The 19792-nt window shown below is 44.2% G+C and overlaps 2 protein-coding genes across 20 annotated transcripts in view; one reads left to right on the top strand and one right to left on the bottom strand.

Annotated features, from left to right (window-relative positions):
- The window catches only part of dock6 (dedicator of cytokinesis 6), a 27385-nt gene extending 19334 nt beyond the window's left edge, over positions 1-8051 (bottom strand). For 4 of the 6 annotated variants that reach the window (XR_004213249.1, XM_031861996.1, XM_031861993.1 and 1 more), the window contains exons 1-14: positions 7838-8051; positions 5889-5976; positions 4471-4649; positions 4192-4260; positions 3942-4068; positions 3314-3526; positions 2613-2698; positions 2455-2521; positions 2049-2198; positions 1777-1857; positions 1346-1502; positions 1070-1200; positions 339-432; positions 80-242 (exon numbers count right to left, since the gene is read on the bottom strand). Coding sequence is in view for 5 of the 6 variants with exons in the window: in XM_031861996.1 (XP_031717856.1) it covers positions 80-242; positions 339-432; positions 1070-1200; positions 1346-1502; positions 1777-1857; positions 2049-2198; positions 2455-2521; positions 2613-2698; positions 3314-3526; positions 3942-4068; positions 4192-4260; positions 4471-4649; positions 5889-5976; positions 7838-7887 (1655 nt within the window). In the remaining variant the exon portion in view is untranslated. The remainder of the gene's footprint in view (positions 1-79; positions 243-338; positions 433-1069; positions 1201-1345; positions 1503-1776; positions 1858-2048; positions 2199-2454; positions 2522-2612; positions 2699-3313; positions 3527-3941; positions 4069-4191; positions 4261-4470; positions 4650-5888; positions 5977-7837) is intronic. The other 2 variants (XM_031861992.1, XM_031861995.1) reach the window with 1 other exon arrangement.
- Positions 8052-16058: 8007 nt separating this feature from the next.
- elavl3 (ELAV like neuron-specific RNA binding protein 3) overlaps positions 16059-19792 on the top strand; it is a 17247-nt gene continuing 13513 nt past the window's right edge. For 2 of the 14 annotated variants that reach the window (XM_031862297.1, XM_031862296.1), the window contains exon 1: positions 16076-16516. In XM_031862297.1, the coding sequence (XP_031718157.1) occupies positions 16508-16516 (9 nt within the window). In that variant the 5' untranslated portion in view covers positions 16076-16507. Of the gene's footprint in view, positions 16517-19792 lie in introns of all 14 variants that reach the window. The other 12 variants (XM_031862288.1, XM_031862285.1, XM_031862291.1 and 9 more) reach the window with 11 other exon arrangements.

Raw genomic sequence — 19792 nt, 5'->3', positions numbered from 1 at the left:
GTGTGTGTGTGTGTGTGTGTGTGTGTGTGTGTGTGTGTGTGTGTGTGTGAGTGAGAGAGAGAGATATGGGATCACTCACCTGTAGGTGGTGTGCGGCGTGTAAACATAGCGAGCAGGGAACTCCAGCACGTCTTTGGTTGGGCGAACACGCAGGTCGGGGTAAGGCTTCACGTGAAGCAGCTCTGGGGACAAACAGTAATGAGGCGAGTCCGGAGCTGGAGAGATGTCGATCTTTAACTGGGCTGAGGGACAAAATCACAAATCACCCATTAAACCTTATACATGAATACAAACACTTTCACACAAATATCCCGACCATGTGAGCGCACGGTGTTTACCCGTGACAGGCCTCAGTCGTCGCAGAACAGAGGACGGTCTGCGCATATCTGCCAGGTACTTGTAGAGGTCCTCATCGCTCAGTCTGTCCCCCTCCTTCATGGACACAAACAGCAGACCAGGGCTTGTTTTTGGTATTATTACAAAAGTCTCATTGTGACTTAGCTGTTACTTCTAAAATACACAGTGCTGTACTAAAATAGCCATGTTTTCATTCAATTGTCAAGCGAATTTTAAGTGAACCTGACAAAATGTAAATTGGGCTCGTTTCCATCAGCTAGTTTGAAGGCAAATAAACTTAGTTTGGTCCGATGTCTGCGCTAAAAGCACCTGGCTGTAAACCAGCAGTAAACAGAGTGGAAGAAGTAGGGCATGTGAACCTGAATCAAAACAAGTCTCATGAGCCACCTAACCCATGTATGAGACGTTCAGGGACTTCTTTCACTTGGGTAAGTTTGAATTGTTCTTTCATGTCAGCTAGTATCGGCCACGTTAATGCTGTCCGGAGACAAACACAGATATTTGCGTGTTATGGGAATATCCGCGACACTGCTTGGCAGCAGAAACAGCACATCAGTCATTTACCTCAGAATTTATTCAGCAAAGGCAGTTTCACAATACATTTAGAGCAACGACTCTATTTTCACAAAGGCAAAACCTCAAGAGAGCAGGAATGCTTTTCAGTGCTAATAAATAATAAAACTACCAAATGAGTCGTAAGACAGAGTCTGACCTGTTTAAAGAAGTTGGTGACGGTCAACGTTGCTGGACGGAAAGTGGCAAAGTTACACATCTCATCCCCAATACTCATCCGCTCAAACCCCTTCTTCTTCCTCTCATTCCACGTTCCATGACCTTTTCGCTCTGGCAGGAAGAGAATTCATATCATATATTAGCGAGACATGTGCATGACTGTTACTTTTTTCGTCACTGTAACTAGTTGAATGCTCTCTGTACATGTATGTGTGACACTGTGTAGAATTGAGGAGGCGTTTGAAGTCAGCAGTACCAGAGTCAGAGTCAGGGTCCGACCGATCCAGACCTCCCACACTGCTGACGATGTTGAGAAGGTGAATGGCCGTCCAGGCAAAAGGCATGCGAAAATAGCCAAGACGACTGCATGACTGCTCCGCCTGCAGACGCAGCTTCTCCAGCTTCTCCTTGTGCTGAGGCAAGACGAAGAGCAGGCAAGATTTTTTTTTTTTTTTTTTTTCTTTTTTTTAAAAAAAAAAAAAAAAAATTAAAATATTTAAAAGAAAAAGGCTTAAAATATCTGCAGTGGCCAACAGAGTTGACCTGCTCCAGACGATGGTAAATATTGCAGCTACCCAGACAGAATTGAGCAATGCTTGTCACGAGACAGTAAAAGGGCCCTACGTGCATGTTGGGCACCGGTCCCGGGCATTGCAACAGTTTAAAGCACATGTTTGGCTCCATTACCTTCGAGGAATCAGACTCTTTCATGACCATGTAGGGTTCACAGCATTCTCCAATGTCTCCTTGTTGAAGGACTTTCTCAAGCTGAAATGCATGCACACTATTGTCAATACATTAAAGCACATCTTTTATCACATACCAATAGCTAAACTTGATTTTTTTTTTAAAATCTGCAAATGAATTAAAATGGCAAAATAAAAGGGCAAGTGAACTTCTTTAGGAGCAAACCTAATTTCATTTGAATTCTTCTGAGTAAAAGTGGGTTCTCTCAGTACCTTAATGACTAAGAAGATGTCAGCAGAAGGGTACGTGATGGAGAAAATGGCAGAACGTGCCAACGTGGAAATGGCCATGTGAGGCGTGTGGGGTTTAAGCAGCCCTTTCATCTGATCCGAGTTCAGGTCAAAGTAGAAATTCTCAGAGATCTGTCGGAGGGAAGATTGAGATAAGGGGGAAACAGCAGAGGAAAGATGATAATGGAGATGTACCTCAAGGGATTTAAATTCAGTTTTAACTCAGTGATCTAAACCGCAAGACCACTTCGACCTTTTTGAGACAAGGGAAATTAAATTAGTTAAGCATGAGCTCAGCATTACGTAAGCGGTTTCACGGAGTGGTCATTGGAGGAATACTAATTTTATTAAATAAAAAAATGATCTGCTGGAACAAAAGAAAAAATACCTTTTTCTTCTCCTTGACATCATACAGAGCAAGTGTTCCAAATATTGGCTCAATTTCTATTTCAAACCTGAAAAACAAAAAAAATAAAGGATGTTTCTAATAATAAATCACAGCATTAAGACTTAAAAGTCAGTTATTATATTCCAAATGTTACTCACTTCAGAGACAGACACTTGACCATGATTCTCTGGCCACAGTGTTCCTTGGGCACTTCAGGGACAGAGCATCTCTCTACTGCTTCATCCTGACACACACACACACACACACACACACACACACACACACACCAGCATAACATTTACACAGATGTCATGACAACATAGCGGCAGAGAGAGACAGTGTGTACTCAGTTATAAAGGAGTGAGAGAGGGAGCACATAGAGGACCGTAGATGTAGAAAGGTTCAGACATTCACTTTCAGGGAACATTCAATAGCGTTACCCTGAGCTGAACAAATGGCAACTACATCTACAACCGAGTGTTCTCTGAGATTAAGTTAATCTGTGTTGTTAAAAGCATTTCAGTTAGTAGATGAAGGTTTAGACAATCACCTCGCTCATTAAATATGTGGCCTGTGATCAAGAGTCAGAAGGATACTTATTTATATGATAAAGTCAGTTTTTTTACTTTAAAAAGGGATAGTTTGGGTGTTTACGGTACTTATCTGTAGTCTGTGTGTTACTGTGTCATTTTGGTGAATCAGAACTAACCCTTTACACCACCAAAGTCACACAGTAACAAAAAAGCTAATACACCGTTCTATGGATACCTCATAAAACCTCACTTTAAAAATCTCAAACTACCCCTGAGACAAAGCCCGCTCCACAACAGAGGCAGCTGCAGGACGGTTCACCACAAACCTCATCGGGGGCCGGGTACAGGCCCAGCAGGTCACTGTGGCGCCCCTGCAGGCGTGCCTCGGTATTGCGGCGGTCCATGTCCTCTGCAGCTGCACGTTCCAGCACAGACGGCAGCAGAGCGTCCGGGGAGGAGTTCTTCAGGTCAAAGATACTGGAGGCCCAGCTGCCCCGAGGGGTCTCGTCAAGGCTGACCGACCGGCGCTTTGCGTCATCCTGAAGCACAGAAGAGTGAGACGGAGAGTGAGATCATGTGTTTACTTTCCCTTCCAGAGAAAGATGTCACCTTTAAGTGCTCACTGCAGATGTTTTAGAAACACAAGGACAATATGATACAGATCCCATTACCTTATTACCCTTTGAATATGACTCATATAGAGACTGTGTAATGGATAATGGGCAAGGTATATCCATTTAACCATTACTCATTCTCCACATGATCAACTCGCTGAGCAGAACTCATACCGTCTTCCCCTTCATAAGGAGACACAAGCTTCATTTGCTGCTTATTCTCCACGTGTCTTTGTCCAGGAATTAAATGATGACGAAGCCTCTAAGCTTTCACTCGTGGCCACACTGTTTGTACAGTAGATTGGTTTAATGAACCCTGAGTCCTTTGACCATCAGCTACCTGGTCGTCCTGGCGCTCGGCAGCAGCAACCTCATCCAGCTCAAAGGTCTGTTTGACCAGCCCGCGCCGCCTCTCCCTCTGTCGCTCAGAGTTGTGAGGGGTGTATGTGGTGCTGTATCGCTGATATCTACAGAAAATCAGAAAAGGAAGGTTGGCCCAGTGATAATGTAACTGTCATGTGAACAGTGGTGCACATTAATAAAAAGAAACGGAACATGTACTGTAGGTTAATTCAGCTGACACCACTTACTTTCTTTGAATGACGAGCCAGTCATCTGTGTAGACTGCCAAGGCATCTCTCACTCTGGGATCCAGGGAGCTACATAGAGAAACGCATGAATAATTGAGCAAAGCATGCTTTTAATATTTATGTTCGTTCAGCGTCGCACAGAGAAAGGCTTTGTTCCTATCTGGAGTGATGCTTGTCCTCCATTACAGTGGCATTAATTCTCTGTGCGTGTGGTAGTGTACACGGAGGGACGTGTGTTACAGTGGGAGGGGTGTGTCGGCCATTAGCAGCTGGACTCACTCGTCCTCCTCGGGCAGCGGAGGCTCCAGTGTAGTGCACTCTTTGTCCAGCGGGAGGAGCTCCAGGTCATCCTGGGGGAACTCCACGAGCTGTCTGAGCGGGCCGGGCTCCACCCCAGGAGCATGACTGCTCACATACTCCTCAAAGTCCACCGGCTCAGCCACCTCCGTCAGGGGCAACTGTCAATCAATATTAGATTATTAAGCACCAATAACTATGACACGGCCATAACGACACATCCGTACCTGATCAGGAGATCAGAAGGACTTACGAGGTGCAGGGAAAGGAGGCAGGATGCCATGAGGATAGACAGATACAGGATACTAGACATTTATACACCATACAAAACACAGAAAATAGATGAATCATTAGCATAATACGTCCTCTTTGAGAGGACTTCCTGCACAATGTACACATTCACAAGATGTTAAAGCATAAGTTTGATGTTGAATTTGAATTAGGTGTTGCTATATATCATCATTAGCGATAACTGATGTTTCAAAATTAAATATTGACATGTAAATAATACACATATTATAATATTGTGTAAATACTCCAGCACCTCTAAAATCAGGCTTTTGTACAGTTATAGCGACACACTCTCTCTCCACTTCCCTACACTTGTACTTTGAGTGTAATTCATTTGCCAAAAAAAAAAAAAAAGAGTCAAAATGCATAATAAACTAAGTTAAAGATAAGTTTTACTGATAGCATTATCATTAACTTAGATACGTGAATTCTGTTGTTGAGACAATCTTGTCCATCTGTTATCTTGACAGCTCTCTGTTGTTCCACTTTTCAGTTCCCAGTTCTTTAAATCTGGATGCACGTACTTTCCTTTATGTTACAGTAGACAAATCTGCCACAGACATGACTGCTAGCAGTCACTTACCAAATGTAAAGCCACTTAGTGTTTAAATAAATTATAGTTGAATACATTATCTTAGCTATATTAGCCTAAAACCCATTTTCACTCATTTCTCTTCTGGAGATATATGAATATCTAGACTGCCCTGAGTTAACAGTCTATGTCTGGTTTCTGGTTCAGTGGAGTCCATAAAGTATTCTTTAACTTCTGTAGAATTACTTCAAAACTCCCCGGTCATCCGTGTAGCGGGACAACAGAGATTTTCCAAAACAACGCGTCTTATGTAACTACCCCCGTACTCTAGTTTGGATGAGCAGCCAAGCAGAAAGCCTGCCTGGCTGTTAAACAACACAGGTGAACGAGAGCAGGAATATCATGTTTCAAAAGCTCCTCCCCCCATGCCTGCTGCCAACACTAATTAAAAGTACACTCATTTGCACTTCTACAATCTAAACTTAAACCTAGCTCACAAAGTTACACCCATCACCTTCTGAGCTTGCTAACTGGAGCTTTAGAGCTACTGTGGCAGGTTAAACACACGGTGACTCACAGGCTGGTGTGCGCCTCCTCGTTTCTTGGTCAGCTGAGGAGAGCCATAGTCTCTGGACACTTGTTTTCTGACCTCTGCAGCTACCGTCCTGAGCAGGAGAAGGAAATCAAAAGGGTTGTCAGCTAGTTAACAGAGAACAAAGGCACAAGTTGTTTTGCACAAATTAGCATGAATACAAATATTTTCAAATGTATGCTGCTCATTTAATTTCTTCAGATGTTGTGTGTAAACTGCAAAGCAGAAGTTTGCAGCTTCTGGTACTAGCAGCGATGCTGAAGGCCAGCAGCTGTTCTGAATGACAGAGAGGTGGCGAGCTGGCTCCAGGGAGCAGGCACAGAGCCAGAGCTCTGTCCACGGCCTTCGTGGACTAACGGCAAACGGGAGGCTTAAAGAGAGAAGACAAAGCGGGGGAAAACAATCCTCTCACAGAGACAGCAGGCAGCTGCTCCTCTACAACCGCAAAATGTCTGTTTCTCTCAGACACAGCTGCAAAGGCTTCAACTTTCCCAAACCGTGGTCCTCGTGATTACATGGCTTACGGTTCATGCCTCGGTGCCATCGATACACATGGACTGTAAGGCAGCAAAGAGGAGCTATGACCTCGGCTCCTTTCTCCAAGGAACAGCAAGACTTCCCGATGATGACGACACGGCATTTCTTTGCATGTTTCTACATCCACAAAAGACGTGGAAACATTTTCTGTAGCCTTCAATCTATAACAGGAAAAAGGAAAGCCATCGACTGCGAGGGCAATAACCAGAACAACCCTTCCCTCCCTTTCCTGCATCCGGCACTAAACAATGGTCTGGGTCCCACGAAGGACAGGACAGACGAGACTTGGGGAATGCAGTGGGAGACTGTTCGATGGAGCGAATATCTCTAAAGGATATGTTATTGACGGGCATATCAACAAAGTTATCAATACTGTAATATACAAATGCAGCTTGTGACGGAGCCTGGTGCAAAGTTTAGAATAACCTCTGTACTGACATGATTTCAGCAAGGTTTTCACTGGGGTGAGAAAATATTCACCTGCAGGTTAATGATGAGAATCTGTCATCACGTTAGTTATCTGGAGAAGCTTTCTGATACTGCAAGGCTACGCTGCTCCTTTCTAACTGATATTAACCGACATTAACCGGGTGATTTGGTGCCAAAACGTAAAGCACAAACAGGCACAACACTGGACAAATTAACAGTTTGGAGGATCCCCATTTATAGAAAAATATATATAAATCTATAGCAGCAAGAGAAGGCCCTTGGCTCTCACACTAGTGTTGTTAAGGCATGCTATTCAAAGAGCCAGTTGACAGATGTGACAGGCCTGTGACATGCCCAGATTTTTCCTGGAATCTGATCAATTATTCAGTAGAATAAGACATAGTAGATTAGAGTGTATGCAGTGATAGGCTACCAACGGTATACCTCTGCATGAAGAGGGGAAACCAGTTTACAACATGTGGAAACAGGTTGCTACAATGCTGCGAGGCGTTCACACGACTCAAGAACAAAACATAACAGTAAATGTCACTTTGTTACATTTTTTTTTTACGAGTAAAGCATTTCGCTCGGTGTTACTATGCTCAGTAACTCCAAACGGACTGGTCTGGGTCATTGGATTAGCCCTGTTTGATAATGATATCCTTCAGTAGCTCAATCATTGTTGATGACAAAGCTCTTACGATGCTACGTTAACGTATACACTAAACAGGCTACTGAAGTCTTCAAAGAGCCGAGGACCACTAACAATAGCGCACACTGCTCCACTAAACACTACTTTCACGACAGGGAGGTTCAGCTGTGATTAGACCGACCGGTTTATGGTCAGTGGTACATTTTAAATCCTAGCATACTGTGCTATGTGAGCCGTGTGTCCAGCGGGTCACTCTCACGCACAGCGAGCGGCACAACTGTGGCTGTTAAGACGGTAACTTCTGTTGCGGTCTCACCGGTTGATTTTATGAGCAAACGCCCTCCTCTCGCTCGCTGTAGATGTCATTTCTTGTCCCCATGTACAGAAGCTATTCGAAGTAAAACTGAAAGACCGCTTCTTCTCCTCCAAGTCCCGTCTTGTTTGGGGATGCGGTCTCTCTCAGACTGCTTCCTTCTCCACGCTGGGACTGGGCATGGATCCCTCCTTGTTCCTCCTAGCGGATAGGAGCTGAACCGCGACCGTTAGCATCAAGTCCGCCGTGGTCTATGTACTATATCCGGTTACGCTTCAAAATAAAATACAAATAAAAACCCAATTTGCTTTTATTTCAAGTTCTCTATTAAGTAATGAGGAATAACATGACACTCGTTTCATACCATGTATGTCAGAGCTTCTTTTAATATAAATTTAGCTATTTCAAATGAGCGTATTGATGTAGTTCGCTGTCAGAGCGCAGTGGAAGTCTGTACTTTACTTCCGTTCTTATTATTCTTCCCTACTATTTGTACAGCGGTAGTTGACTGGTATCAACCATCTGTCCATGAAGTAAACTCACCCAACCGGTTCACAGCATATCCTCCTCAGTTTAGGGTTTCACTGGTTTCATTTCTGTATAAAATGTAGGAAGCAGCACAAAGAAGTTCCAAGCCCAACGTTACTCTCTCAATGGCCTGCTTTAGAGGGGACTTCTTTACTTTGGCAACATGACGCTGACACAACTGTCAAACTCTCAGAATGAAATTTGCGTGGAACAATATTTGATATTTCCCTTTTCTTTCCTTAGCTCACAAGGACGGTCATACATCTAATCTCACCAGAAAACGAATGCACAAGAGCAGCGTCTAGGGGACTGCTTGCACCACATAATGTCTGTACGGAGAGCTCACCAGCAGGTGGGGCTGTTTACCATGATTGGAGAAGAAAGAAAGCCTTGCCACATCAGGGATTGTTTAAGATTCAGTCCTCAAATTTGACCTCTACAAGGAGATGAGAAATAGCTACAGCTTTGTTTACTGGCTTACTGCCTCACAGTAACTGAAAGTCAGATTAATAAGAGGAATTATATGAAATGTTTCTTACAGTTATAAAACAAGTAGCCATGAAACAGGATTCTGGATTCTTTATTGTGGGTAAAATAAATGTCAGAAACAGTATATTTGACAGGCCCTTTCTCTGTCTGCTTGTGAAAATGAGGAATGACATTGTCAGTGAGTCTTCCCACTAATAGAGGACTCGTCAGTCTATTGTAATGACAGGTCTACGTCTACACACCCCTCCTCCCTGCCTGCAATCACTCCAACCCCCCATGCCTACTATGAGGAATTCATATAGCAATACTCGCTGCAGCAGCCCTCCCCCCTGCTGCTCACTCCTTCTACCCCACAGTCCTATTCAGCACCCTGGAGAGCCGCTGCAGGTACTCAGGCCGTCCTCTGTGAGATGGCTGATGAATGGCATGAATTGTATAGGAGGGATGTGAAAAATGGAAAGAGGGGAGACGGAGGTAAAAATTATCCTTGCGTGACAGAGGCTCGGCTGTAGCCAAGCAAGGACAGACGTCTTGGGGTTATATGTTTATGCATGGAGCAGCAGTCAGAGCAGCATCAGAGTTCGTAGCAGGCATGAGTCTGCTCCATAGACACAGCTAATGAAAATAAATGAAGCTCATGCTCTCCATCCTTCACGCACGCTTCCATCACAATGACAAAACTCAGCTTTTTCCCCCCTCTGCTGCTCCAAGGTTCAGCAAATTCCGAGTTACTGTAGAATGGTGCAGTTCATAAATTGTTTATTAAATATAATACAATATTGTTCTTCTCCAGGCATTCATATGTACATGTAGCTACTAAACTAGCATGAATAAATATATTTCTAAAGATTCCCCGTGAACATTTCAGTGTGAATTCATTGAGTAGATATGTTTGTGTGACATTGCAGTGTCCTTGAATGGCTGGTAAACCCAGTTATAAGTGGGCTGAACCCATGATTGCTTTATCCTTCCGTCTGCACCTTCCCTGCCTGCTTCCTTGCTTTTCTGTTCGTGGAAGGCTTTCAATTCCTAGATCGGCACTATTGTTTGAGCGCCCAGCCCCCACGGCAGCGAGAGCCCCCACCACCACCATCACTGCTGTGTTACCAAAGAACAAAAGAGAGAGTGTCAGACACCACCCACTAGATCTCTTTCACACAAGAGCCCCCACCTCAGTTCCAGATGGGGTTGCCTTTTTTCAGGGTTTCTCTCAACCCCAAGAGTCCTCCAAAATGGAGGCCCCCCCCTGCAGGAGCCCACTACTCAGCTGCTCGTCATCCACCTGCTCCGCCGCCACACGCCCGTGGCCAGGGCACGTCCCCCTTCTATCCCACCCCACCAGGGAGTCCTATTAAAATCATTAACCACTTTCTTACTGGGGTTTGCTTCCAGGACATTGCTCTGCCAGCAGTAAAAAACTTTAACAACATTAACTCATAAAAAATAAGGAAAGACCCAATCTATCTTTGAGAAAAACAATTACCCAACAATGGAAAATATACACATGGAACAACTTTAAAATAGATAAATAGCGATGGTTTTTGCAACACTATGTTAAAAAAGATTGCAGAGTTCGCTCTAGCTCTTCTTAGTTCAGCTGCTCTTCCAGCAGGATGGAGGAATTACACAAGACTGAATATTGCAATCAATAATGCTGATTGTAATCGGTGTCCTGTGGTGGTTCTTGTCCTATACAACGGGCAGGCAGATGCTCATTTGTTAGTTTCTCTCAAAGCATCAACATGTAGCATCTTCAGGAGAATTTCTGCTTCGACCTCCACCCCAGTCTTGACCTTTCCCCTCCGGGGACAGAGAGTGAGGTGTAGCACTAGGATACATCTGCCACAAGACAGCTGTTACGTCTCCAAATGGTGATCCTACAGTCAGGGTTTGGGGGCCGGGGGGCTCAGAATAATTGTTGCTGAATCACTTAAAAACTGCTTAATTTTTACAAAACACACAAACCTACACTTCTTGGTATTAACATCTTCTCTGGACACAAAACAGTTTATTGAGCAAATCAGACAGAAACAAATCTGTAGCAGTTCTTTACCTATTAACTGATTAACTGTAAAGAATCAACTGAATGTATCTTGTACAGCAACATATAAGGCTCAGCCACCACTATGCACAGCCACACTTTCTCCTCTGCCTACATTACATGCATGATTGCATGCTACACTGTCACTCACTAATCAAGATTTATGGAAATATTCCCTTCCAGCTCCACTCAGTGCAGTGCACAGAGCACACTGCTATTAATGTGCTCCATGTTGGAGTATATGCAGATATATGCATATGTTTATGAGTTCTTCACAGCACTTGCTTTAGACTTTTTACAGGTTCTGTGCTGCAGGAAACGACTAAACCCCCATCACCACTTCCACCACCCCCATCTCACCACCATCCTCCAGTCCCTAAGGGTTCAAGCACCCAAATCAATTGAAAGAAAGAGGAGTGCACTGTGGTCCTCCCCCTACATCTGTCAGGGAGGGAAAGCAGGAGGGGCCGCACTCATGGGCCGTACAGGGGAACAATATCACTCCATCTGTCACAAACCGTTTCATCTCTGATGGGATAAAATATAGCTCAGAAATACATCCACCTCTATATCATCTATGTATTAGCTTTCTGGTGCCCAAGCCTCTATTCCCAGAAGCATATGCAGTGGCTTTTTGTCTCATATTACTTTCCTCCCACCAGCCAGCACTCTCCAACCACCTTGCAAATTATGCTTTTAAGCCAAACGGCATGCTAAAAGAAATTATTCCACTTTACACAGTGAACCAGTTAATGAAAATGGAACACTACCAAGTAACTCAATTTGCATGTAAAAAGTTCCAGAATGAATGTGCAGAGCAGCGAAGCTGAAAGCGTAATGAAAGAGACAGCACATATTGTATTTGGAGGAAATACTGAAAAAAAAAGCAAGATGCAATCTGCTAATAACCAGAGAGCTCTTTCATATTTAAATGGTGCTGCTGCTCTGTTCGGAGGATGGGTGTGGCCCGTTGATTCTTCTTGCCTTCTGAGCTGTCGCGGCTTTGTGACGTCCACAATCCCATTTGCTCTATCAAATTATGCCATCGGGCTGGCCACCGTTCAGTGCCGAGGACAAAATGACAACCCCCGACAATACCTATCAAAGTCGACAGACCTCTACACTGATCTCCGACAAAACACGGTACTGTAGCCCAGTGATCCGGTAAGCTGGAAGAACAGCACAAAATGGCCTGGCTGTCTACCGGAGGGAGGAACGAAAAACTAGAACCCATATCCCCAAGAGCCATCATGCATCTCTCTCAGCAGCAGGTAGAGCTGCAATCTCAGTCATTCATATTTAATTCCACAAGAGTTTCCGGCCAGACTAATGTGCTATTGATTTCAAGTCTCCTGTTCCAGAAACAGGGGAGGCCATGATGGGGGGAGAGCTGGACTACAGGGAGTGAGAGCAAGAGATTGAAAGAGGAGAGGAGGATGAAGATGGAGGGAGGGGGAATAGAGTGCAATGGCTAAACCAATGAGTTTCTCGAAGAAACATTCTCATATTCCATTTAGACAGCCAGCGTTATCTATCTCATAATCTACTCTTTCTCCGTCGAGTAAATACAAAACAAATGCTACATAAAGGCACAAGGTCCACACTTCAGGTTGAAGAAGGAACTGTGTTTTATATTATTTATTATCGGGACATTTAAACAGCTCATGAAGATGAACACAGCTCAGCCTAACGAGGCTGGCGTACTTGTATCTCTTCTATCCGTTGTCTGTCACTTGTGTGTTTTGTTCAGCAGGAAAAGGAGTGATAAAAAAACAAAGAGAACGTCTAAGAGCTTTGTGTATTTCAGGTCGCTCCCTAGATACCAACTCAGACAGGACAAAATTAAAGATTAATAACCACGGTTTTCAGTTAAACGTGGTGTCTGTGAAGGTTAGTCCTGCTTCACCCAACCTCAAAGCCACGTGAACATTCACACACACACACACACACACACACACACACACACACACACACACACACACACACACACACATGATGTTATGATTAACACGTATTAATATATACTGGCGCCTCAATTTTTTCTTAAGACAAATAATAAGAATGTGGCACATAAACATTGCCTGAAGAGGTCAAACATATCACACACTGCTCTGAATTCATGCAAACAAAAGACTGATAACGTTTCACCGAGAATTAAACAGGCACATGGAAAGCAGAATATAATCCATAAATAAAAAGATGACAAGAGCGTCTACTTCAGAGACTTCCTCCCACCAGCCTGTCTACTCTAATAATAGCCCAGAGACAACACATCCAGACACACAGAGGAAGAGGAAGATATAAGAGAAGAGAGAGACGGAGAGAAAGTGCAAGAGTGAACCCATGAGGGAGACCACGAGAAAATCGCCAAATAATACATAAAGGGTTGAATTAGGCCAGTTGCCATTATCAACAAATGGCCTTTTAAAAAGAGGCTAATTTAATTTTGGATCCTTTCCTGAAAGCAATAACTGCTCCACTGCTGCTGCCACAAAACCCTGAATTGCCAAGAGCCAAGCCTAGTGGAGAGACCGCTGAATTAACCAGAACCTGAGGCTGAATCATCCTCCCCATCCCCCAGACACACTGTCATAGTGTCACTCTCTCTCCCCCCTCTCTGCCTCACACACACAAGGCCACTACCTTACCGCAGGGCAATGGCAACAGGCATTCATTTTGACGTAATACTACACAAGAATAAAAGAGATGAGAAACTGAAGAGGCTAGGCTAGGGAATTCAGACCAAAAGGGCTTTTAGTGATTTACAAAGTTAAGTATTTACTATCTAGTGTTCAAACACATAATGAATTTGTAATTCACATGCTGTACTACTGGCATATTCTTGCAGTTCTGGTAACGCTGAGGAGATAAAACACTATTTAAAATGCTCCATACCATATATGCAAGTCTCTGCTCCTTTTACTGTATTTGCTGCGTTGTATGTTTCGTCTGTGGGCTGATGAACTTCAAAATCTCTAAACTGATTCTGTAAATGCTTCGAGTTAATCCCTTTTGGCACCAAGGAGCATTCCATGATATGCTAAGAGAAAAGGACCGCTGCAACAAGACGCCTAATGACCACTAGGGGAGGAACCCTTAACAATAAGAAAATAATCAGTAGAATAACAAAAAGGCTTTTAAGCAAAACCAATTCTTGATTCTTTGATTCAGTAATGTACAATAGGTGCTTTGAATGCCCTCTTACCCACGGGGAGGATTCAGCTGCCGTGCAACGAACCAGGGCTCTAATGAGGGGCCACAATTAAGCCTATTTATTCACATTAAGTGTGAACCGTAAGTGGGGCTGCAGTCAGTCGATGGACCTGGGTGCTTTTGTGTTACAAGAGCCGCTTTTATTCAGCAAACAAAGACGGAAAAAACACAAGCACCTAATGACCAAATCTCTTCTCAGAGACGGCAGAAACACACACTCACACATAGACACGCACATACTCGTCCTCCCTCTCTGACAAACTGACTCAAAGGCTCCAACGCAACCAGGCTGAGTTGAGTCACTGCTTGACAGAACGGTGGGGGCGGGGTTAAGACAGACTGACAGTGGGGCTCCATCTCTATCCTCTTATTAACGCTTAACGAGTGCTTTCCTCATGCAATATTCATCTCCGCTAATATCATCCAAGCTCTGAGCCGAGCCTGCTACTTATGTAAGGCAATTATGTAAAATATCAGACAGGGCCCATGTTCAGAATCTGACTGGAAGAGAGCTGCAGGACAATGACAGAGAAAGAGGGGGTATGCAAGAGTGACTGAAGGTGGGAGAAACAATAAGAGGCATACAGTACGAGGAGATGAGTTACTCGCATGCCCTGTGCTATGTCTTCATCTGAGCACAGACAACATCCATATCCTTCAAAGGCAAGTGGTCAGTGGCATTAATGCAAACACTTCCCTCCCTCGTACCATCACTCCCTAAAGCCAGAGACGTTTGAGGACTCTTCAAGGTCAGTTAGGGAGAGCAAAGCAGAGGAAGTGATTGTTGTTGCAGGAGGACTCACATCAGAACCACTTGTCCACTCATGGACAGATACAAAAATAAAAAACAGGAGACATTAGTTCGATGAAACCTCCCATCACCATCTCACATCCTCACATGACCAGAAACCCAAGACTCATACACAAATAAACAAACATACACTGATTTGCGCACACTTGCGCGCACACCCACCCCCCTCAGGTCAAGGCCCTATGGGGGTCTGCACAGAAATAGGTCATTTGTCACACATGATGTCCCGGGGCAAGGGATGCATTATAGATGAGCCCAAACAGCATGTCTCAGTGAGCACTCACCACACAGGAGGGAGCAGCGGGAGGTGGGCAGAGAGGGATGAGAACTCCTCAGGAAGGGGATTCATAGATGTCATAAAGTAAGACAAAAATCACTGCTGGCCACATTTCTGTTCATGAAGCAAAGAGAAGAGACCATTCAACCCGCCCTGGTCACAGCTACAACCGTACCTTTCTCAACTTTTCACTGAATAGACGGGAATTAATGCAGGGGGCATCTAATTTGTTATTCTCATGTCTGCACCTGACCCTATCTAGCTAGCCATCTGCCGAGAGGTCCAAAAATCATCTACTCATTAGTCGTATTATGGATTTAATGCTTTGTTTGTAGACACAATTCAAACCCAATTATTGCACATTTTGTCTTTTTGCCCCATCGCTTCAATTCTGTGAATATCAGTGGAGAATGTGGACTCAGGAAGTCTGCCGATAACTCAAAATGGCTTTTATTTGCAAAGACAAAGGCCTAAGGAGTGAAGTTGTTTGCTATGGCTTCAAACAGACCTAAATGGAGAATAAGAGAGAAAGGAAGGGGTTGTGCTGAGGGAGAAGTGAGTGCAAAGTGTGGGGAATGAGAGAGAACAGTCGGCTGTCTTCTGCTGCACCCATCTGTTCTAAAAGTGCAGGTGGAAACCTATTCACTCCACTCTGTGTGTGTGTGTGTGAAGAGGGGGGCAGGAAGAAAGGAAGGGCAGCGAGAAAAAGGGAGTGGAGAGATGGAAGGGCAGGGATGGAGAAGGGAGGGGAGGGGAGGAAGGGGGGGGGGGCTCTTAGTGATCTCTCCTGAAGGGGATAATGGGAGAGGAGCGCATTGCAATGGCTGCCATGTAGTACCCTCCCTGCACAATTAGCCAATCAGCAGCGCGCTCTGCCAGCCAGGAGGACGCATAAAAGAAGAACATTGCAGCAGAGGCACAGAAGGAGACTGCGAGAGGAGCAGGGAATTACACATAAAAACAGCAGAACCAGAACACCCTCCCCTGGACACACCCTGCTGAGGATCACTGCTTCTCTTTTTTTCTGAACCATCGCCCACGCCACTCGGAGAGAACGCTCTCCCTCATCATCATCCAGTAGAAAACCCCTTTCTCCTCATTTTCATCCTATAGAGGACACCTACAATCTCAGAGGGCTGAGATTCCCTGGCGAAGATTGTATTTTTTTCCTTTTTTTCTTTTTTTTTTTCTTTTCATTTGGACTCCTGACAGAACACAAGGGCCATATAATTTAAAGGCTGAAGAGCATATAGCGCCTCCAGCTTCAAGACCAGCGGAAAGAAGGACCTAGATTTCTTTCATTGTACGTCAAGAATGGTTACTGTACGTATGACTCCATTTCTCTTGTATTTGTGAAGGGGATGCTGTAGCAGCATGCTTACATTGCATCCTTTTATGTTAGATCTCGTATACACTACTATGCATGTGCACATAGGATGCAGCCATACACAGATTTATTTCTCACTGATATACTTAGTGGAGGTAAACGTCATTTTAAAAGGAGCTGCATGGCTTTGCCCACATGCCAGAGCACAGAGGATGTTTGGGATTAGTGTCCTATCTTTTTGTCCGACGTGCAATGCCGTATTATTATGATATGATTAACGATCGATAGCGGCAATTAGCAATCTCATACTGAGTGATGCGCCATGCCGGCTGCGCTCCAGGCTGCAGTCATCATGCGCGCTGGATAAAGTGTTTATCCTGCCATTTTAGATAGCACAGCCTTTACGTTTTTATGCCACAGCCACTTCGACTGCCTACATGTCGAAGCTTTGATTATTTTTACTAAATGATGCAGAAATCAAGATTTAGGAATTCCGCAGCATTACGGTAACGGAGATGGAGAGAGGCGACGAGGCGCTGGTTCAGTGGGGGGAGGACTGGCTTTCTTTGCCTGGTGCAGCACAAGGATGCTGGAGACGGGTTTCTGAGACAAAACATGATGCCTCGGAGGCTGAGGGCCCATCCAGCAAGGCAAAGGGAAAAAAGGGTCGAGTCACTCCGGGAGGGGGAGGAGGGAGATTACGCATCCATTGGTTTGCATTGAATCACACAAAGTCCAAATTCCTCAGGGTTCTCGTTGCGATGCAACCGAGTGAATGGGACTGGAAGTATCAGAGGCCGCGACAGTATGAGGACGCGCACGGACATCTCCATTTTAAGCGCATTTCCTCCAAGTATCACATCGCATACGTACAAGATGGCCATGCTTGCGTTGCGCGTGTCGGATAAAAGGGGATGAGAGCGGTGATAAATTAGCTTTGCTCTGAGCCGACGGCCGGATTGGGCGTGTCTCTGCTGGACTTAAAACGAGGGCCTTGAAGCCTCAAAAGGCCTACAACGCTTTACCTCTTGACACGCTTGCCAGCAGATAGAGCAATTAACACACATTTACATATAATTATAGAAGCCAGGAAATAAATATGAATCCACAGATCAGCGTGGATGCTGATCTTTGGAATCACATGCAGGTGTTAAAGCCCACACTTATTAAAGTGACATAAAAACAATCCTAAACTATATATTTATCAGTTTAGTTCTGTGGAATTATGAAATGATTTATTTGAATTGGAATTATATCTACACGTGGTAAAATGTCAGGCTGTGACGAATAGCAACACAAGATACATAATTGATCACATAGAAGGAAGAGGGTGTGGGAGAAGGAGTCAGGCCCATGAACAACTTCAACATCTCATTTCATTGTGTTTGAAATTATCTGAATATTGCTTCGGAAAAATAAATACGCAAAATGGAGGTCGACAGCATTGTTTCCTCGCTTGCGAGGCTCGGACTGTCCACTTGACACATCTCCAATCCCAGTTTTATTTTCTCTTTGTTGTACATCACCTATTGTCCCTGGCAGGACGAGAGAATCCCACCGACAGAGGACAGCTCCCCTCCACATGGTCCGCAGTCCTCCATGCCTGTACCGCAGTGCCAAGCAAATAAAAAGCGTTGAGTCAGATAACCTATCCGAGGCACTTACACAATTCAAGGACAAGGGCAGCCGAGGCCATCGCTGTAAAGCAGTCTACACTGTTGTTTGATGCTGAGCTAAAAAATACAGTTCAATGTAAATCGTTTAGGTTAGAGAACATTTTTATTCTCAGTCCAAAAAACACACCAAAAGGCTCCATGTAGTGTTGCAGCTGGTTCATGGCCTGTGTAAATTATATGAGACGTTAAATGTAATTATGTTATTATGTAAGCGGTGGTTTGCCTCCTGTTGCCAACGACTTCATTTAATTATAAGCAACAAATATAAAACCTTTAGGGAAGAAAGAGGTGAATGTACCCTCCATCTCTGACCGACTCTCTCGGGCTCATGTATCATAAAATATAAATAGTATGGACAGCTTTAATAATGTTAATATTGATTTACAATTTCATGAGCGTTGTGGAAAAACATGTTTTTGCTCTGACAATTTATGGCCATTCTCATTGTTCTCGCCGAGTTAAGGCCAGTTTCCCCAGCTTTTTAAATACAACCATTACAATACAAGACTGTTACTGCTTTGAGGAAAAACGGTCCAAATCAGCAAATAAATATTTCGGATTGGTGATGTTTTATTTGACCTATCATGGCGTTTTTGACTTGTGGCTGGCAACTGTAACAGTCATTGTTCCCGGAGAGTCCTGCAGCCCCTGGCCACGACACAAAGCGCCACTGTTTACATTAATATTCATAGTGCTGCCATAGCCTCTGCGAGAGAAGAGGAGGAACGGGTGGCTCTTTTGTTTGCTCGTTTCAATACGTTTATTCAGCAAAAAGGCGCTCTGGTTCATGAATGCCTGCAGAGCTCAGAGTCTTGCCTTTCTTTTTTTAAAGGGGCTTAAATTAGAGAACCGGAGAAATCAAGGGATTTTCCCATATTTAAATAGCCACATATTTGATTATATTTTTCTTAATTACTCGAATTAAAACGTTTTCAAAGTGAACACAATATAGAAAAAACGACTCGATGGTCTTTGCTGGATTCAGGGGCCTCTGTGGCCTCAAACGAGACCGTCCGAAAGCCACTCCCTTTTTCAGCACGCTGGATAGCGCCCCGCATGCTACAAGGACTTGCAGGACACATTTGTCTCCCTGAGCCTCTGACGTTGTCTGCTCCCATCTTATCAAAGCAGCGCGTACTCAGTGAGCTGAAATCTTTTAGAAATCGTTTATTTTTAGTCTGCGGAGCGGAGAATAGGACGGAGCCTCAGTGCATGGCTGACGGGGGCTGTGACTCCTGTCGTTCTGTTGTTTTACAGCTGCCACCATGATCCCTTAAGCTGCAGAGAGTGTGGCTAATGCCCTTTGTTTGGGATAATCCTGTAATCTGTGTTATTTAGAGGGCTCATTTACACTTCAGCCTATAGCTTTCAGTTTTAATTCACGCATCCCAGAAACAAAACTTTATGTTATGCATTAAGACAAGGTTAAATGTGCAAATGAGAAATCATTCTCATCATTGTTAGATTGAAAGATCCAGGTGGTGAAGTCTTTATTCATCATTTTGATTGTTGATTGTGTGAACACAAAGATAACTAAAGTACACAAAATACACACACACACACACACACACACACACACACACACACACACACACA

The sequence above is a fragment of the Anarrhichthys ocellatus genome, unplaced genomic scaffold, assembly GCF_004355925.1.
Source record: "Anarrhichthys ocellatus isolate YVR2014 unplaced genomic scaffold, GSC_Weel_1.0 scaffold26, whole genome shotgun sequence".
Classification (NCBI taxonomy): domain Eukaryota; kingdom Metazoa; phylum Chordata; class Actinopteri; order Perciformes; family Anarhichadidae; genus Anarrhichthys; species Anarrhichthys ocellatus.
This window is presented reverse-complemented; position numbering and strand designations above follow the sequence as displayed.